This window comes from Labeo rohita, chromosome 10 (genome assembly GCF_022985175.1).
Source record: "Labeo rohita strain BAU-BD-2019 chromosome 10, IGBB_LRoh.1.0, whole genome shotgun sequence".
Lineage (NCBI taxonomy): Eukaryota > Metazoa > Chordata > Actinopteri > Cypriniformes > Cyprinidae > Labeo > Labeo rohita.
The window spans coordinates 27,446,441-27,469,047 of NC_066878.1; the positions used below are offsets into that span (position 1 = coordinate 27,446,441).

Genomic DNA, 22,607 nt, shown 5'->3' on the forward strand with positions numbered 1-22,607 from the left:
CGCCTGTTGATCAGTGCCAAAATCAAACCCACGCCCTTAGCATTAGCAGTCTGCTAAGTTGAAACAAATTAATACAGGTTTGTAACTATACATACGTGATTAAACAGTGACAGAATTAAATGTGCCATTGTGAGGAAAGGGTTAACTAGTGTCTATTAGTTGAGGGCGGGGCGAGAGAGAGAGACTCAAAGAGCGTGTAGAGCTCGCGCGCGCACACACAGAATCAACGGAATCAGCTGCTGCATGGACGCGACCAAGCGTGGATATAAATACGAGCTTGTTTTGTGATGCGAGACAGTGAGATTTGACAGTTTGAAGTACACGAACAACATTAGACACCAATGATGGAGGGAAACCTGCCTGAGGATCTGGCGAATCTCTCCGAGCTGGACGAGAAAAGTTTGCTGGAGGTTTTGACTGGACGGTTTACACAGAACCTCATCTACGTGAGTAAACCAGCTGTTTTCTTAGAGATTATCAAACAACGAGCTCTTGTTCTCTGGGAAAGTTGTTGTAGCTGCTTTATATCACTGAGATACATAACTGAATTCATATTTTTACAGACCTACATAGGAGACATCTTGGTGGCTATTAACCCATTTAAATATCTCTCAATCTATGAAAAAGCGGTAAGAGTGTGTTCCTTTAGCTACAAAGAAGTTTCGTGACCAGAAAATATTATTAAACAAGTAATTAAACTGATATTTTGTGCAGGTATCCGAGGGGTATAAGTGCCATGAGAAAAAGTCTTTGCCCCCGCATATATTTGCTGTGGCGGACCGGGCGTATCAGTCCATGCTAGGACGTTTGGCTACGGGACCCAAGAACCAGTGTATCGTGATCAGGTTTGTGTTACAATCATATTAATTCACTAAAACCAGTGGCTTCTCTTGGAAAGCATGTCTGAGGATTTTTCAGCAACTCTAGATGATCATATAGTGGCATGTAAAGTACAGTATGAAATTTCTTGCCCAGTCATGTTTGTTTTTTTCCAATGAGACACGTAGAGACAAGAGGAACATTCCCTCATATTTTTGGTGTATCTGATAAGAGTTCTGGTGTTTCATTTAAAAACACAAGCAGAAGTTTAATAACATACTGTTATTTATGGGAACTTGTTGCCACCACAGGATTAAAAAAAAAAAGGCTTTCTGACTTTTCTGGATTTGCGAGTTAAAATATTATAATTATAATAGTATAAAATAATTAAATAATATCTTATATATATATATATATATATATATATATATAAAACAACTATAGATATATTATGACTTTCTTTGGATTTAAAAAATCCCACAGTTCTGAGTTTATATCTTGTAATTCTAAATTTACATCTTACTATTCTTATTTTATATCTCCGCTTTAACAAGCTTTCATAGTTATTGTATAAACGTGGTTTTAATCCCAAATCTGAGACTAAACTTTGCGATTCCTTCGGTCACAGACCTTCAGCCAGTTCTAATTTGAGTTACTGTATATTTTCCAGTTTACTAATATTTGATATAGATCGGGACTTCGGTGCGGGTTCACACATAATTTGATTCAGATCTGAACTTCAGAGCATGGGTTGCGAATATTTGATTCAGACTGAGCACATGTTGATTTAAGTTGGAACTTTGGAGGGAGTTTGTGATTTATTTTTAATTTTTAAATTTTTTATTAATTAATAAATTTTTATTTATTTAGATCGGAACTTCGGAGCGGGTTCGTAAATCTTTTGATTCAGTTCTGAACTTGGAAGCGAGGGTTGCACATTATTTGATTCAGATCTGAACTTCGGAGCGTGGATCGCGAATATTTGATTCAGACTGGGACTTTGGTGTGGGTTCGCGAATCATTTGATCGGAGCGCATGTTGATTTAAGTTAGAACTTTGGAGCGAGTTTGTGCTTTATTCTTTATTTTTTATTAATTAATTAATTTATTTTTATTTATTTAGATCAGAACTTCGGAGCGGGTTCATAAATCTTTTGATTCAGATCTGAACTTAGGAGCGCAGATCACGAATATCTGATTCCAGTGGGGACTTAGTTACGGGCTCGCAAATGATTTGATCAGAGCACATTTTGGTGAATCTTTTGATTAAGATCGGAACTTCAGAGCGGGTTCACAAATCATTTGATTCCGATTTGAACTTTGAAGCGCAGATCACAAATATTTGATTCAGACTGGAACTTCGGAGAGGTGCGAATCATTTGATTTAGACTGGAACTTCGGAGCTGGTTCGTGAATCATTTGATTCAGATCTAAACTTCGGGAGCGTGGATGATGAATCATTTGATTTAGATGTTGTTTTTCCGGGAATTTCAGAGCACGTATGGCAAATCGGATCCAAATTCAGATCTGGACTTCAGTGTGGGTACGCAAATCACTTGATTCAAATGGGAACTTTCGGAGCGTTGCGGATCATTTGATTTAGATTGGAACTTTGGAGCAGGTTCGTGAATCATTTGAATTGAATGATTCGTAATCCACGCTCAGAAGTCCATATCTGAAATGACAGTTCGAGAATAATTATACAGAGTGCAGATCGCAAGTTATTTGATTCAGATTGGAACTTCAGTGCAGCTTAGTGAATCTTTTGATTCAGATCTAGTGCATCTCACAAAGTTTAGTTTTTCTCAGAATTGTGAGAAAATGTTAGAATTGTAAGATATAAAGCTTTCACAATTATTGTATAAAATTTTTGGATTTTAAACAAATCTAAGACCAAATTTGCGATTCCTTGGGTTTTCATGTCACATAGTTTCAGTTTCATCCTGCAAAAGCCTGTGAAAGTTTCAGATAAATTTCAGTTCCTGGATTCCTCCATAACTTAATAGTATGGTTGATAGCTGTACTCATTGCTGTATCCGGTATCATATTTAAGGTTTTTGCTGTGTGCAACCTTCCTTTGAGACTCCGCACTGCTGCTTTAGGTCGGCTTAATGTATTTTTCAGAAATGCAGCCTCATGGTAAATTTCTTAGGCACGTTGATAGGGAACACAGCAGTGCTAGAAGACCATCAGAAGACATAACGTTGGTTTTGCTTTTCACAGTCACTGGGCAACACACTTTCTCTGACCACGTAAACCATAAACCCTCAATAGAGGACACTGGTGCTCTTAGAAACCATACAGCCGTTCATGAATGAGAGAAGTACCGGTGCAGGGAGGCTGATAATCTCCCAGACAACTAGGACAGAATGTGTTTAATGCATACAGTGACAAAGCAAGACAACACAAACGTAAATGTATGCCTGTGTCATGAATTATTAATAATGCTGCTGTATTTTGAAAGCAGAGAGATTGTATGATGATTTATGTCGTAATGTTATTGTAGCTCCCAAGATGATATAAATTGACTTTGAAATCAAGTCAAAAGTCGTGGACCTTTTTGTGAAAAATATTGATTAGTTCCAGACCTTGGATTGTGTGGGTGGGTCTCTTAAAAGCTGTCAGAAATGATTTCAGATAATAATAAAAAAAAAAAATAGAATTGTAAAAAATATAACCATTATATTATTAATACTTTGCATAAGAATATATATGACAATGAGGCTTATTTTGTAGCATTGTGATTTTTTTTTATTTTTTTATTTTTGCATTGCACTGTTGTTATTTTCATTATTGAAATCTATTATATATTGTTTTTTTTGTGTAAGAATGTATATTGAAAATGAAGTGTATTTGTGCAGCATTAAGATTTTTTTATACTGCACTGTGATGTCATTTTTTTATTATTATTATTTTCAAGACAATAATGTCAACTAAACATTAACTGAAATAAAATATGCAAAAATTAAATGAAAAATATTTTCTCATTCTCATTTAGTTCTAACTTGATTTACTAAAATAACTAAATTAAAACTGACTGAAAACTTTAAAAGTTAAAATGAAAACGGAAAACATTAAAATAAAGCCAATAAAAATGTACAAAAAAACAACAACAACAAATGCTTAACATTTAAGCTAAATTTAAATAGAAAATACCAAAATAAAACAAAATAAAAATGTAAAAAAAAGAAAAGTACTAAAACTTTAGGTTAAAATGAAAATGGAAAATGTAATGATAAAACCAATAAAAATGTTACCTAAATAAGTAAATAATATAAACAAATGCAGAAACTTTAAGTTAATATAAAATAGGAAAATGCAAAAATAAAACTACATAAAAATGTTTTTTTTAAAAATTACTAAAATGAAAATGGAAAATATAAAAATAAAACGAATAAAAAAAAATGCTAAAACTTAAAGTTAGAATAAAATGGAAAATACTAAAAATAAATTTACTAGATCTTTAGGTTAATATGAAAATGGAAAATCTAATGATAAAACCAATAAAAATGTAAGTAAATAAAATAAGTATACAAATAAGTAAATTAAAAAAAAAATGCTAAAACTTAAGTTAAAAAGAAAATGGGAAATGCAAACATAAAACTAATAAAACATTTTTTTTTTTTACATTCTGAAACTTTAGGTTAAAAAGAAAATGGGAAATACAAAAAAAAAATTAAATAAAAAGTAATAAAACAGCAAAATTACTAAAACTTTAAGTTAAAAAGAAAATGGGAAATATAAAAATAAAAAGTAATTGTAAATTTGAACTATAATAGTATGTGTGTGTATGTATGTGTGTGTATGTATGTATGTATGTGTGTGTGTGTATATGTGTGTATATATATAATTTATTTTCCTCTTACACATCTCACATTTTTTGTTACAAAATTTACTACATTTAATTTATTCTAGTTTAGGTTTTCAAAAAGTTGATTTTCTTCAAACTGAAAAGTAAAACATCCATGTCTGTAATGTTTTCAACTGACATGAAATTAAAGTCCAGATAAGGCCTTCTTTTAATTGCATTAACACTAACAGTCTGATATGTTTTATCTATTTGTTCTGCAGTGGTGAGAGCGGCGCAGGCAAAACCGAGAGCACCAAACTGCTGCTGAGACACATCATGGAGCTGTGCAAGGCCAACTCACAGCTGGAGCAGCAGATCCTGCAGGTACGACCCGTCATATGCGTGTGCTGGCGTGTTCATTTGAATACAGCCACCAGGTTTGCACAGATTAGGACTTCAGTGAGACATGATTGTCCTCTGCGTTCAGGTGGTCGGGTGTTTGATTTACACACAGGAAGTTAAAACTGCGCCCCATCCTTGTGGCCACTGCTTGTGTGTGTGTGTGTGTGTGTGTGTGTGTGTGTTAAAGGCAGATGTGTGGTTTGTGACATATTCAAATGGTTGGTATATGGGGTGTGTTTAGTTTGTTTGTTATAATGTGTTTTTGGGAATGGCTTAAAGAGACCATGAAATCAGACTTAGACTTTGTGGCGTTTAGTCTGCATCTATTGACATAGAGGTCATCTCAGGGTTTCAGTAAGTCTTTAAAAGTTCTTAATAACGTCTTAAATGGCCATTCCACAAATTACAGCCTTAAAAAAGATCTTTAATCACAGCAGAAAGTCTTACATTTAAGTCATGGCATTAAATGTTTCATGCACTGCAAAAAAAAAAAAAAGAGAATAGATGTAAAATGAAGATACAAACTTAATTTCTGAAGAAAAAAAACCCACACACTTCCAGTCAAAAGTTTTTGTTTGTTTGTTTGTTTGTTTGTTTGTTTTTTTTAAATAAAGAAGTCTCTTCTGCTCACCAAGCCTGCATTTATTTTATCCATAGTACAGCAAAAAGTCAAATTTTGAAATATTGTTACTATTTAAAATAACTGTTTTCTATTTGAATATATTTTAAAATATAATTTATTCCTGTGATTTAAAAGCTGAATTTTTAGCATCATTACTACAGTCACATGATCCTTCAGAAATCATTCTTATATTCTGATTTGCTGCTCAAAAACGTTTATTATTATTATTATTATGATTATGATTATTATTATGATTATGAAAACAACGGAGTAGAATTTTTTTTTTTTTTCAGGTTTCTTCGGTGAATAGTAAGTTCAGAAGAACAGCATTTATCTGAAATAGAAATCTTTTGTTACGTTAAAAATGTCTTTATCGCTTTTGATCAATTTAAAGCATCCTTGCTAAATAACAGTATTAATTTCTATGTTCTTGTCTAATGTTAAAAAAGATTTTATTATAGATGAATGCTGATCATTGGCTCTTTCTATTCATCAAAGAATCCTGAAAAAATGTATTCAACTGTTTGTCAATAGGGGTGCTCCGATCAGGATTTTTAAGGCCGATCACAGGAAGCTGTATCTGCCAATCTGATCACTGATAATGATCTTTTTAAAGCCTCCTATTAATCATTAGGGCTGTCAAACGATACCGGGTTCGGTACTTTCGGTACTGAAATTTTAAAAGCATCCATTTCCCGCTCACATTTGAGTGCCGATTTTTAAACGTCGCTGATTGGCCATAGTGATGACGCGCTCAACAGACATGACTGTGATTGGCTACAATGATAAGCGCTTCACGCTCCTCACCGAGTACTCACGAATAAGCACAACAGGAGAGTTTGAAAGCCACATGTGTCAGCGGATCCCTAATACATCTGCCTATAGACGGATATCATATCATTGTAGCCGATCACAGTCATGCCTGTTCAGCGCGTGAACACTATGGCCAATCAGCGATGTTAAAAATCGTCTCAACAGCGCTCAAATGAGTGGGAAATAGACGTTTTTAAAATTTCAGTACTGAGAGTACCGAACCCGGTACCGTTTGACAGCTGTATTAATCATGTAGAATTATTTATAGAGATACTCCAATCAGGATTTTTAGACACTTATTCAGGTTTTTTTTTTTTGGAGAGAGGGGAGTTTTTTATTTTAAGGGGTGCAGGGGAGCATTTTTAGACTTTTTTAGACTAATATATATTGCACAATAGCTTACACGCATCACAAGTCTGATTTCCACAAACACATTTATCCATTATTTTGATTTCAAATCCAAACACTGTATTTCAACATTTTTACTGCAAACAGTGCGCTGTCACTTTAATTCTGCGCGTGCAGCCCAGACTCCATGCAGAAACGATCTCTACACTGCTGCAGATACACCGCTCCTGGAACGCACTACTAGACGCGTGTGCAGCTTGAACACTTTAATCCGTTAGCATGAGTGCGGAAAAAATACACACTGCAAGCGGAGGTATGTGGACGTGGTGTTATGTGTTTACGCTTCAGGTGTGCATGAGCGCACAGCCTCCAGGAGAGCGCGCGAGTTCTGAATGGTTAAACACTTACAAAGTGTTACAGGAAATGCAGCTTACAAACTTTAGCGACGGCGCAACACTGATTCTACCGTGCAAGTAACAATTCCTGTGTCAACTGTGCAGCTCGCTTATAGTCAGGCGCGATGTGGTGATTGGAAGCCATTTGCGCACTTTGGAGAGTGAAAGAGAGGCCGTGCGGTCATTCACTCGCGCCGTTTGTGAAATTACGGCTCCCATAAGGTTTTCAAATTACTTTAAGTTATTTAAAGAAATATGAATTGTACCTCACCTTCGGCCTTGTAATTGTTTTACCCATGCCGAAAATAGACTGAGACGGTGCCGCTGCATGCTGTACTAAAAGCTCTTACGGCAGGTGCGTCATCAGCTTTAGATCGGTTTATGAGATCGGCCTTTTTAGAGACCGCCAATCGAACATCCCCATGGGATTATCGGCCGATAATGATCGGTAGCCGATCAATCGGAGCACCCCTATTTTTCAATATTATTATTATTATTATTATTATTATTATTATTAATAACAATAATAATGATAATAATAATAATGTAATGTTTTAAATGATAAAATATTTCAAAATTGTACAGTTTTTGCTGTATATTGGATCAAATAAATGCAGGCTTGGTGAGCAGAAGAGACTTCTTAAAAATATAAAAATATTACTGTTTAAATGCATTTGATTAGTAGTGTAAAAAAAAAATTTCAAAAAGTTGTTTTAATTTGTTATCCTGCTGACTTAAAATTTAAAGTTGACTAAACTAAAAAAATTAAGTTATTTAATGTTAATTTAAGTGACAACTGGAATATTTTAGTTGACTAAAAAAAATTAAGTCAGCGGGGTAACAAACTATTTTAAGTTGAAACTTTTTTTTTAGTATGCTTAAAACAAGAATAAATGTCTGCCAGTGGGAAATGAAAACTTGTTTTTCCTTTGAATTAAGTTGATTTTTCTGAGCCCATTGACAGGTATTTGTTCTTGTTTTAATTATAAACTCACTTTATTTTGAATTTCAGTTTAGACATTTGCAGTGGAAAACAAGACAAAATGCTAAAAAAGAAAAAAATTAATATCATATTTCTTCTAAAATGTGTAAAAAAGTAATATCGTAAGTTGTATTTTCAAGCTTTAAGCAGTGTTGCTAATGCAACTTTTAGTTGACAAATTATGTTCCCTTTAATTTATGCTTAAAAGGGTCTTGGACAAGTCTTTAATTTACCTTCATAAAACCTCAAGAAACCCTGCGTCTTCATGCTAGTGTAAACTTAAAAGATTGAGCAGATATACACATGCAAAATCTTTTTTTTCCAGGAAAACCCTTAGTAATACTGATTACTCATCTTGCAGTTGCGGCATTTTTATCCAATCAGATGTGCTTTAATGATAAATGGCAAATCAGGCTTTTTTTTTTCTTTTTTTTTTTATAAAGCGAAAGGCTCTTTAATCCCTCTTAAACTTTGTGTATAAATACTCATTCTCGTTTCATGTGGCATCTGAAAATGTGTGTGCAACAGCAGTATTTTTGAGCATGTGTCTGTAATTTGAGGTCTTGGGTTGGTTTGAGGAACAGATGTTTATGGCAGAGGTTATTTCTGTTTGTTCCTTTAGTACTTCCTGGTTCGGTCTAGTATTGTGATTTGGGATCTCCCACCATCTGAACTGCTCAGATCTATGATTATAGGTGATAACCGATACTATGAAACACATTTCCATGTTGTCATGTTCACACTGAAAGTTATGACACTGCGTCATTGTAAACATTACAAAACAACCAGGTCTCATTGTATGCGTCACGCCTTTCGTGTTTCACCAGCAGGTTGGCTAATTTTGAAGTCAATTGCGCAACATGGTCAATTTTGATTGGTCAAGAAACACCAGGTATAAACTAAGATAACAAGCTTCCTGTGTTGCTTCAGGTCAGTGTCACTTTCAGGCAGTGAAATGTCCAGCTCTTGGTACATCACATGCTTGTTCTGATGAAACAGCTTAAACAAGCTGTAAATGACGGTGTGTTTTTCTGTGTGAATACCCATGATGGTTGGTTATTTTGAAACCCAATGTGTATTGATATCTATCTTTGTAGTTAGTATAATTGCTGCGGTTTGACTTTGCTCCTGTAGGTTTGCTGGCTTTGTAATGTCCTGCTTTCACTGCAGGTTCATGATGTTTGTTTGCAGGACAATTTTAGCAGACGAAGTGAGAAATATAGCATCTTTTCACCCTGGAGTGTTTACATTCATATGCAATTTAACAGTAGATCTACTTTGCATATATTTACATATGCACAAATGCATTTTGTCAAAACATTTTCTGTTTTTATTATGGGAACGTTAAGTCCAGTTTCTCTATTGTGAATAGGAACGTTAGCACAGTGTTATTTTTAGTAACATTCTATGAATGTTTATTTGGAATGTTCCAAATGTTTAGGCTTCACCGTTTGCATTATTTGAACATTATAATAATTATTTTGGACTATTAAACATTTTTGGGAATGTTGGCACTCTCAACACTGAGATCAATGTGACGTTCAAACAAATTTGCACAACACTGGGAAAATGTTTTAGTGGTCAAACTATATATTGCCATGGCTGATATAATATATATTGTTTTTAAGTATAGCATTTCTCTGTTTGTCTGATAAGTATAGTGAGTGGGACTTTTATTTTGGCAACATTCATTAAATATGCATTTTAACAGCTATTTGAATAGCTAGTAAACATTTCCGGTCACAAACTTCTACGAAAGTTTATTTTACAGATTTATTGTTCTTCTCAAGTTCATGTTCATATTTTTTTATTTATTTGTAATTCTAAATTTTGTGTTTAACTGCTGTTTAAAAGTTTGGGATCAGTAAGATATTTTTTTTATATAAATAAATAAATAAATAAATAAAAATAAATTTTTATATATATATTATATATATATATATATATATATATATATATATATATATATATATATATATATATATATATATATATATATATATATATATATATATATATATATATTATATTATATTATATTATATTTTTTTTTTGTGTATGTGTGTATCATATGATATATTTATATTATTGATGTATTATATTTTTTATTTTTAGTAAATATTGTGCAAAACAAATATTAATTTTATTGCTGAGCAGAATCTTTGCACGAAATACTCTGATGTTATATTGGCCCATATCTGCTTTATATTAAGTTTTCAGATTTATACTTATGAAACATGTAAAACATAAGGATGTTCCATTTAATTTTAAGCATGTCTTAAAGGTGGAGCATGTACTTTCTGCATCACTAGTCACTTTAAATGAAGCAAACAGGTTTTTAAACAGGTTTCCTGAACACTTCTTCCATCTGTGACTGCTGAGACAAATAGAAAGTTCCACATTAACCTCTCACTGTCGGTTGAAAACCAAGATGTTGACATGTCTGAGAGGGTTGTTTCCAAACCTTTACAAAACTTTATGAACATTTTCTCACAGCTCTTTCAGGAAGACAGGATGTCTGGGGGAGTTCAGAGAGACATCTGAGAGGTTTAGGAAGTGACCTTGACTCTCTAAAGCATTGCATCAGCCAGAAGGGTTCATTCACTGGTGTGACTCAGGAAAATTGTACTGTTACATTACCTGATCGGGTCAAAGATACACTTTACACTTTGACCCCCCTTTGCGCATGGAGTTGGCAACCTTTGCTTCTTGTAACTTCTTTTTTTTTTTGCATTTATGCTTCCGTATAACACATTTCAACATCCTGTTCCTACCACATGTGATGTGCCTTAAGGTGTAAAGCTGTTATCTTGAAGACAACCCACTGCTGTCACACTGTATGTTTGCATAGAGAAGTGAGCAAGCTTAGTTGTCGCCCTCTAAAGTGGATTAACTGGTTTTTAGGATCTCCCAAACAAAGATGAGATTCAGCAGTCCAGATTCAGTTTCCCTTTGCTCTCTTGCTCATTGGATCAAGGCCAACGTTGACAGATTGGTCTCAGAGGAAAGTCTTATGGCTCAGAGGCTGCTTATTCATAGCTCAGCTCTTCTGAGCTGATCATTACTTAAAAAAAATAAAAAAAAGTAATTAATAAAATTGGTCTAACAAATGAGTTAAGAGTTGACATACTACTATAAAGCTGTAAGTTATTATAGTAGACTGTAAACATTTTCTCCATTTTCAACTTCAAAATTTAAGTTCAGCAGTTTAAAGTTTAAAATTTTAAGTTAAATCAGCTTGTCATTTCAACTAACTACAATAAAATAAGTTTGAATGACTTGTACTTTTTAAGTTGATTTAACTTAATTTCAAGGCAGCTGCTAAACTTAAGTTTTTAAGTTGAAACTGGTAAAAACTTTTTACAGTATAAACTGAGCACAGTTTAAAATGATACAGTAGAGTGAAATGATTCCTCAATTCATATTTTCTATTTTCCTCCTGGTATATTATATCTGCATACACTTAAGTTTATTCCGGTTCTTATGTAGATGAGTCGAAAGTCAGCATTCATGATTCTTGATAATCTGGGATTTTTATTTTTTTTTTTACTTTACATTACATTACATTACATTACATATGTATTTATTACATTTTTAATATATACATGCAAGAACTAATATTTACAAGTATATACATTTATTTATTTATTTATTTATTTATTTATTTGTAAATATTAATTAGTGTGTGTGTGTGTATTAACAAATGTAATTATGTGAAATGTAAAAATAAATGTGAAAAATATTTATTTCTGATTACTAATGATGTATGATATTTTATACTGTGTAAATATATAATATATATATATATATATATATATATATATATATATATATATATATATATATATATATATATATATATATATATATATATATATATATATATATATATATAGTATCATATTTGTCATTTGTACTATTAATACATTAATATTATATATTGTTATATTATTATTTTTATTTATATTACTATTATTATAATTTATTATTATTATTATTATTATTACTTTTTTATTTTATATTTATGTATAAATAGAAAAAAGAGATTGAACTGCATTTATATTTAATATGTATTATAATAAACTCTTTTTTTTTTTTTATATATATATATATATATATATATATATATATATATATATATATATATATATATATATATATATATATATATATATATATATATATACACTATATATACACATTAATATTTAAACTTTATTTTAGTAAATATTAATTAATGTGTATATACTGAAAGATGTAAAATAATTCTAAAAAATATACATTTATATTTCTGATTAATCAGAATAATGATGTATGCTATATTATATTTATATAGAAATATTACAAATTATTTATCAATATATCATTTATTTATTTGTAAATAATTAATATGTACATTAAAACATGTAAAAATAATTGAAAAAACCATACATGTGCGATTTGATTAATGTATGCTATTTTATATTTATATATAAATATTAAATCTATCTATCTCTATATCTATTTCTATATATATGTATATAGCATGCTACTGCCAAACTGTTTGATAAGATAACAAGTGGTAGTGAACAAATTGATGTTGTCACCAAAACATGTTGCCATTCTCTCAACCAGCTTCGTGGTGCATTCTGAGATGCTTTTTAAAAACAAAGCTCCCTATTCCTCTTTAGCCTAACATGATTGTGTCTGATTGTGTCTAAATAGGTGAATCCACTTCTCGAGGCCTTTGGAAACGCTCAGACGGTCATGAATGACAACAGCAGTCGCTTCGGGAAATACATCCAACTCCGCTTTCAGAACTCTTCAGGTTTGTTTACGACAGAAAAGATAACTTATAACCTTATAACTTCCTTTGGGTGTGTTTCTAGACCAATAAATCAATTCAGTGTTCTACGATTGAACATTAACCCCAATTTTGGTGTCTCTGTAGTCAAAGGGGCCAAAATCAATGAGTACCTCCTGGAGAAATCCCGTGTGGTTCATCAGGATGAGGGAGAGCAGAATTTCCACATCTTCTATTTCATGTTGGCTGGCATTTCCGCCGAGGATAAAGAGATATACGGCCTCCTGGACCCAACGCGATACCGGTGAGTCATCTGTGATGTCATGTGCTTGTGAAACTGGATCAGCAACATTGTTTATGATGCGGGTCATAGATTAGTGTCTTATCCGTGCAGTTAATTGGAGGCGTGTCACACGACGTCTCCTATAGAAGTATTTCTGGCACGGACGGCATGTTTCCAAGTATGACGTTCATTGTGTAAAAGGTCGATACAAAGCATTGTCAAATGATGCAGAGATCTGATTGGTTGAGCCACATTTGAGACCACAACAGGTTGTGCGCTACAGTGATTTAAGCAAATTCACTACAGCGCACAAGGGTTGAGCTACACACAAACATTTTTAAAAATAAATGTTGTAATGTTGGACTAATGTTAGATTTATTATTATTTTCTATTTGCTTATGGGCGAGACTTCTAGTTCATTAGCCACTACAGGGAAATGACTAGAAAAATAACAACTTGCTGTAAACAGTAAAACTGTTTGCACTACAAAGCAGTGTGTTTATAATTAAGATAATATGGTAAATAATATGGTAAGATGCACACGTTTTCAGTAAGAAGCAGCAAAACAAGCTGTTTTGTATACAGCTAAAAATAGCTGGACGCAGATGAGACTGGAAGGTACACACATAAAATTTACAAATGGCCGCGCCCGCTCTGACGTGCAGAAAAATAATATAACTGTGTTAACCCTCCTCTTGCACATTTTACATACTAAAACATTGTGTTGGAAATGGTGTTAGTTTAGTATCATACTGTTAGTTTTTATTAATATTTTGAATAATTTTTTTATTTATTTTTTGTTTTCATTTCTATTTTCATTTCTGTAAAAGTTTTAGAAATTGTTTTTGTCTTTTTTTTTTTTTTTTTTTTTTTTTTAGGATTTTTTTTTTATATATATAGCTTCTAAATTGTTTTAATGTAAGGATAATACATTGTATTTTATTAAATGAAAATATATTTTAAAAAATGTTATCAAATAAAATGTAACAAAATAGTATTAATTATTGCACTGTTTTTAATAAAATAAGCAAAATAATTAAGTGTGATGATGCCATTATATTTTATTAAATAAAAATATATTAAATAAATGGTGTTAAATAAAATAAAATATAACAAAATAGTATTAATTATTGCGCTTATTTTTTTTAATAAAATAAGCAAAATAATGAAGTGTGATAATGGCATTATATTTGATTAAATAAAAATATATTAAATAAATAGTTTTAAATAAAATAAAATTTAACAAAATAGTATTAATCATCGCACTTTGTTTTTTAATAAAATAAGCAAAATAATGAAGTGTGATAATACCATTATATTTTATTAAATAAAAATATATTAAATAAATAGCATTAAATAAAATTTAACAAAATAGTATTAATTATTGCAGTTTTAGTTTTTGAATAAAATAACGAAAATAATGTGTGATAATACCATTAAATTTCATTAAGTAAAAATATATTAAATAAATGGCATTAAATACAATTTAACAAAATGCTATTAATTATTGCACTTTTAGTTTTTGAATAAAATAATCAAAATAATGAAGTGTGATAATGACATTATATTTTATTAAATAAAAACATATTATATAAATAGTATTAAATAAAATAAAATGTAACAAAATAGTATTATTGAGATAATACCATTATATTTTATTAAATAAAAATATATTTAATATATTTATTTAATAATATTTAATCAAATAAAATGTAACAAAATAGTATTAAATAAATAAAAGTAAAATTATTTTATGCTAAACTTAAAAATTAAATGCTTTTTTTTTTTAATCATTTTCAAACTTAAAATAAGTAGGCTTTTAGTTTTGCTGATTGAAGAGCACCAGTGAACAAAATGTCAGTTTTGCATTGTGCTTTGAAAATGGCAGTGATAGCCTAGATTTATGCTTTCAATTCGAATTTCAATTCGAAAAAGTCTCATATAGAATTATAGTTTGTCGATCTAAAACTGTAGTTGTGCATGGTTATTAGGTGTCAACTATGTCGGTATGCAGAAGTGCGGTTGAATTTATTTTGGTCGTGCATGCAGATCTGCGCACCACTTATGTGCATATAGAGTTAATGCTATCTAACAATATAATTTAAAGCTATTTGTACTTGTTGCAAAAGACCCTGTTCTTTACTCTTGTGAGGGTAAAAGTTTTTTATATTAATCTTCAGTACAATTGTTCAGTAATAGAGAATCGTTTTTGTGTTGATTTCTATAAACTGCATGAACACAAATGGAGTTCCTGTGTAACCGTTAATACCGACGTAGTCACCAGAAATTGTCTTTCCAATGCACATATCTGTGTATCAAAACTTTGCATGCACATTCATGACCTTAAATGAGAGTTTCAAGAAGAAATGAATTCAACCAGTGCTTCAAGCAGGTTAAAAATCAGTTAAAAACTGATCTGTAACACAATATTAATCAAATTTCTGAAAAGCGAGCAGTAAGTTTACATCTTTTTGCTCTTGTCAGGTATTTGAATGGCAGGTTTGGGCAGGACGACATTGTTCAGACCTGGCGTGTGAAATACGCTGAAGTGTGTAACGCCATGGACATGGTGGGATTTGAGGAGCAGGTGAGAACAACTTTGTTTTTTTTTGTGTGTCCTGTGCTATGAAATGCTTTTCTATAACGTTTACCCATTAAATAAGATGCTGCATGCTACATTTGTACTTCAAAAGTATCATACAGTACCATGAAGTTAGAGGTGTTTAAAAACTTAACAGCGTTTGCAAGGTATTTTACAGTTTTTGTTTATAGACCAGGGTTTCTGTGAGACAGAAAAAGTCTTAGTTTGCACCTTTCACAAATTAAGGCCTTGAAACAGTGTTAAATAAAAGCAGAAAGTGTTTAAGTTGGGTCTTCGTTGGTTTAAACATGCTAATCATGCTAGCAGCATGCTAGTACCTTGCTAATCATGCAAACAACATACTACTAATATGCTAATCATGCTAGCAACATGCTAGTAACTTGCAAATCATGCCAACAACATGCTACTAATATGCCAATCATATTAGAAACATGCTATCAACATGCTAACAGCATGTTAATCATGTCAAAAACAGGTTAGCAACATCCTAATCATGCTATCAACATGCTAGTAACATGTTAATCATGTTAACAACATGCTACTAATATGCTAATCATGTTAGAAACATCCTGGCGACATGTTAGTAATATGTTAATCATGTTAGAAACATGCTATCAACATGCTAACAACATGCTAATCATGTCAAAAACAGGTTAGCAACATCCTAATCATGCTATCAACATGCTAACAGCATGTTAATCATGTCAAAAACAGGTTAGCAACATCCTAATCATGCTATCAACATGCTAGTAACATGTTAATCATGTTAACAACATGCTACTAATATGCTAATCATGTTAGAAACATCCTGGCGACATGTTAGTAATATGTTAATCATGTTAGAAACATGCTATCAACATGCTAACAACATGCTAATCATGTTAAAAACAGGTTAGCAACATCTTAATCATGCTGTCAGCATGCTAGTAACATGTTAATCATGCCAACAACATGCTACTAATATGCTAATCATGTTAGAAACATGCTGTCAACATGCTAGTAACATGTTAATCATGTTAGCAACATGCGAATCTTGTTAACATCATGCTAGCAACATGCTAATCATGTTAAGAACATGTTAGTAACATGGTAATCTTGTTAAACAGGTTAGCAACATCTTAATCATGCTATCAGCATGCTAGTAACATGTTAATCATATTAACATGCTACTAATATGTTAATCATGCTAGAAACATTCTGGTGACATGCTAGTAATTTGTTAATCATGTTAGAAACATGCTATCAACATGCTAACAATATGTTAATCGTGTCAAAAACAGGTTAGCAACATCCTAATCATGCTATCAACATGCTAGTAACATGTTAATCACATTAACATGCTACTAATATGCTAATCATGTTAGAAACATCCTGACGACATGTTAGTAATATGTTAATCATGTTAGAAACATGCTATCAACATGCCAGTCTTGTTTACATCATGCTAGCAACATGCTAATCATGTTAAGAACATGTTACCAACATGCTAGTAACATGTTAATCGTCCTAGGAACATGCTACCAACATGCTAATTGTGTTAACATCATGCTAGCAACATGTTAATCATATTAAGAACACATTAGCAACATGTTAGTAACGTAAATCATGCTAAAACATGTTAGCAACATGCTAATCATGTTAACAACATACTAATAACATGCGGATCATGTTAGAAACATGCTACCTACATGTTAGAAACATGCTAGCAACATGCTAATCAGGCTATGAACATGTTAATAACTTGCTACTCATGGTAACATGCTGTTAACTTGCTAATCACATTAGAATCATGCTATTAACTTGTTAATCGTGTTAACAAACATGCTAACAACATTGTAATCCGTGTATAAAAATGCAGGCAACAAGCTAATCATGCCAAATCATGCTAACAACATGTTAAATCATGCCAGCAACATCAACGTTCATACTTTTACAACTGCTTCAAACTTCCAGGCTAGGCTTTCTCAAGCCAACTCAAAGTTTGTTCTCAAACTTTACTCGTCTAGTTGACATTAAATGTTGTATGCACTGCAAAAAGTGAATGTTTTCCTCAGTATTTTTGTTTTGTATCCAGTACAAACATCAAAACATCTTTAAATCAAGACACGTTTATTTGAGCTGCACCAGGAAAAGAAAAAAATGTATTCTCTCATTAAACGATTTCGTTTGAGCCCACTTGCTGATATTTGTTCATGTTTTAATCATAAACCCACCGTATAGCATAAACCCAGTCATTTTGCTTCTCAAGCACATGCATCTTAAAAATCTTTTAATATTTGCACTGAAATGCATGACAAAATGCAGAAGAGGAACATCACTTTTTTGCAGTGTGATCTGAAGCTACAGTAAAAGGTTCTTTTCATATTCTGGCTGTTTTGAGCAGATATATTTCTGTATTGATCTAAAACATCATGGAGATTTGAAACTTTAAAGCACCCCATATTGACACATTGTGTTCCTTTCAATTTCCTTTACTTGGTCTTGAAAAGGCCTTCGGTTTACCTGCAGTAACCCTGACAGACATGCACATCTCATTTGCAGGAAAAGGTGGACATGATGACTATTCTAGCTGGCATTCTGTCTTTGGGGAACATCACCTTTGAGACAACCGACAGCGATGCTCTGAAGGTGTCCGAGGCGTCACGTGGCTGGTTAAAAGCTACTGCAGTGAGTTTCTTGTTTGTTTCTCACCGATGTTTGTGTGACCACTGCACCACTGTCACAGTTCGCAAGTCGACATGGCACATGGCGGTGCATGCAGCAGCTCTCAACAGCTCTCAACCACTGTGAAATGTATTTTTAACGGCAGTGCTGTTTTTAGTGTGACAAGTGTGAATACAATTAGAAAAAAACGTTCAAAACACAAATAAACCTCAGCAGAACATACGGCGAAAATACTTGTTCTGATGCATGAAATATGAATAGAGTTTGTGTGCGTGCGTTTCCCTATTTAGACTTTATTTAGACAAAACACTGTAATGTTTGCATGCAAGCGAATTTGGAAATTTTAAAGTTGTGATTCCTAGGTCTAAAAAATAAATAATAAAACATATATGCACTGCATGTTTTTTTAAAGTGCAGCACTGTGTTCTTTTCTTCATGAGCAGCTCATGATCGCAGTTTTTAGTATCTTAGTGCATCTCTGTTTACAGTAAATGCTGCACCTTACAAACTTGTCTCTTGTTGTACTGTTAAATAAAATGTATTATATTATTTTTATTTTAGAGTGAAGTATTACAAAAAAGTAATATCGCTCTTTGTTGAATATTTTTATTTAGTAATAATAATAATTGGTCTGTTTATACTAGTACTATTACTACTACTACTACTAATAATAGTTATTACTGTTGTTATTATTATTATTATTATTATTATTTTTGCTTATTGATAGACATCACAAAAATGATGACCAAAATAAAAGTATTGTTGTACTATATTACAATAGTAATTTCTTTTTGTTGATTTCTTTTTATTTTTATTTATTTTTTTTATTTTTAGTAATAATAATTATTGGTGTTTTAATAATAATTATAATAATCAGTATTATTGTAATTCTTGTCTTATTGATATATAATCACAAAAATGACCAAATTGTAAAATAAAAGTTTGAATTTAGGACAGCAATAGATAATAGTATTGTTGTACTAAAATTGTATTACATTTTATTTTAAGGTGAAATATTTCAAAAGTCGTATTTCTATTTATTAATAATTAATTTTTACAATATAATAATTATTATTATTGTTGTTGTTACTATATTCTTATTGAGATATAATAAAAAAAAAAAAAGTTGGCTAATTTTTGTAGCCCTACAAACAAGCAATGCAGCAAATTTTAAACCAATTATAATTTAATTATTATAAAAATGGCAATTGCAATATTCCAATTAAAGATAGCTCATGATGAATTTTTATTAAATAGCTTTTTTTTTATTGGAATGTATACAAATGTAAGAAATTGCATTTTTTTTTTTGTGCGTGTATGTATGCATGTATGTATATGTAACGACACACATGATTTGAGGAACTCTGCTAGATGACACAACGTTAACTAATACTCATTGCTAGAGGTTTGTTCACATCAGTAACCCTAAACCACGAGCAGCAGCAATAGTGTCTCTTGAATTAGAAAGCCAACACACACACCATGTTTTCTGAGGAGATGAATGTTAGCCTGCAGTCCCAGTGTCACCTCGACTGCCCCGCTGTTTAATCAGGTGAATTACGGCCTGTGCACACACAAAGAAACTCTTTTAAGGGCAAACTAAAGGAGGTGTGGATCCACCTACATCTGGCCTTTTACGATAAGACACTGAGTGCACAGAAAGACCAGAGGTGGCTATGTTTAGCCTCTGTTAGGTCATCCTACACGTATGGGCCAGTTAATAGTAGTCCACCGCATTTCCCTGACGCAGGACCAGTTCCGTATATCAATCCACTGCAGCCGACTTTAACTTATGGACCGGATTGGGCAAATTAGATTTGATGTGTCTTTTGTTGTACCGATGCATATGTGTCCACAGCATCTAAACGCACAAATTAGCTTGACCTTTCCTGCATGACATTTACGTCTTGGTTACATTTGGCTAGTCATTGTTCTTTCAAAATGGCAGGATCTGTTTCTTTTGTGTTTTTTGTAGCAGTTCATTCCTTACATCTGATCTGATTTGCATTGCACAATGTGATTTAGCTTAAAATAACATTCCTTTCAAAGAAACCTGGCATAACCTCAGGAGCGTGTGCATGTTTTGGGAAAGATTAGAGCTGTCCTATTTTATTTTTTATATCTGATTTAATCTGATTTTTTTCTGATTTTATAAAATTGTTATAAAATATGATTATAAAAATCCTAGGTTTTCTGTGCTTGTTTATAGAGCTATACAAAAAAACTGGCCAAAATTTTGTGAATGTATCGCTATAGCTATAAAATAATATTTGATGATAGTAGTAGTAGTAAATAATAATAATAATAATAATAATATAAAACATGATAAAACTATTTAATAAAACTAAATTTGTCAGTGAAATATTACAATATTATTATTGCTTTTTTAAAAAAACAAAAAATACTTTTTACAACAGAATAAATAATGTTACTGTTGTAATGTAGTAGTAGTAGTAGTAGTAGTAGTAGTAGTAATTACTTAAATATAATAAATTAATTAATAGCAGTATAACTAAAATAATATAATGATGATTAAAATGAGTAAAGAATATTAATAATTAATACAATTAATAAAATATTTTATTAATATTATTATTATTATTATTATTATTATTATTATTATTATTAATAATTATTTAATTAAACAAAAAATGCTTAAATGCTTAAATTAAATCTTATTATTAAAACAAATAAATTCTTAATACAAACAGCAATATTACAACTGTAATATAATATTACTAAAATATAAAAAAATGTATAGTAATATTACTAAAATAATACAATAATAAATTATAATAAAAACAATAAAAAAGAAAAAAGAATAAATGTATAATAAAAATGATTAAACAATAACAATAATAGTTAAATAAAATATTTATAATATTTTTATAATAATAATAATGCAGTATTTTACTTTAATACCATATTACAATTTTAATATTGCTTATTTTATTTTGCTTTTATATTTTTCAAGTTTCAAGTTTGTTTTATTTGTATAGCACATTTACAAACAGCATGCACGGCTGACCAAAGTGCTGAACAGATGAAGAAATAGAACACAAATACCAAACCACAGATACAAACCATAAACTCACAAAGAATTAAAAGCCAAAGAAAAGAAATAAGTTTCAAGAGATGATTTAAAAACAGTTAAAGACTGTGCCGATCTAATATAGGCTGGACGGCTATTCCACAGCCTAGGGCCAGCAACCGCAAAAGCTCTATCCCCTCTATGCTTTAACCTTGATCTGGCGACAGAGAGAAGTCTTTGATCACCAGACTTCAAATTTCGTGTAGGATTGTATGGATAAAGTTGATCAGACAGATAGCTCGGTGCCATTTAAAAACATAAAGAAGAATTTTAAACTCAATTCTAAAATGTACAGGTAACCAATGCAATGATTTCAGAATTGGAGCGACGTGATCAAATTTACGTTGCCCTCTGAGGAATTTAGCAGCAGCATTTTGCACTAATTGAAGTCGAGCAATGGAAGATTTAGAAATGCCAAAATAAAGAGAGTTGCAATAATCCAAACGAGATGTAATAAGCGCATTGTTTATTTTGTTTCAGCGGTAGATAAATTTGGGTATCATCTGCATTGCAGTGAAATGATACACCATACTTTCTGAAAATAGAGCCCAAAGGAAGTAAATGCAAAGAAAAAAGAATGGGTTTTTTTTTTTATTTGGTACTAAGTATTTATTTATTTATTTATTTATTTATTAAAAAACAAAAATACTTAATACAAACAAATAAGCAATATTACATTTGTAATGTAATATTACTCAAATAATATAATAATAAATTAATAGCAGTATTACTAAAATAGTACAATATTAAATTAATGATAATAATAATAATAATAATAATAATAATAATAATAATAATAATAATAATAATTAATAATAATAATAAATTAACAAATTGTTTTAAAATAACTATTCAATAAACTAATTTTCAGTGAAATATTACAATATTAATTGCTTATTTGTATTTTGCATTTATTTTTGTTCAGTAAGTATTAATTGATTTGTTATTAAAAAGTATTAATTAATTACTATTTATTAAGTATTATTAAAAAGGAAAATACTTAATACAAACAAA

General features: G+C 31.0%; 1 protein-coding gene across 1 annotated transcript in view; it reads left to right on the forward strand.

Annotated features, from left to right (window-relative positions):
• Window positions 1-208: 208 nt before the first annotated feature.
• Window positions 209-22,607, forward strand: part of LOC127172250 (myosin-IIIb) — a 53,774-nt gene continuing 31,375 nt past the window's right edge. The window contains exons 1-8 of the mRNA XM_051121483.1: window positions 209-446; window positions 564-629; window positions 715-845; window positions 4,890-4,992; window positions 12,875-12,977; window positions 13,101-13,257; window positions 15,721-15,823; window positions 18,380-18,505. Coding sequence (XP_050977440.1) covers window positions 342-446; window positions 564-629; window positions 715-845; window positions 4,890-4,992; window positions 12,875-12,977; window positions 13,101-13,257; window positions 15,721-15,823; window positions 18,380-18,505 — 894 coding nt within the window. The 5' untranslated portion in view covers window positions 209-341. The remainder of the gene's footprint in view (window positions 447-563; window positions 630-714; window positions 846-4,889; window positions 4,993-12,874; window positions 12,978-13,100; window positions 13,258-15,720; window positions 15,824-18,379; window positions 18,506-22,607) is intronic.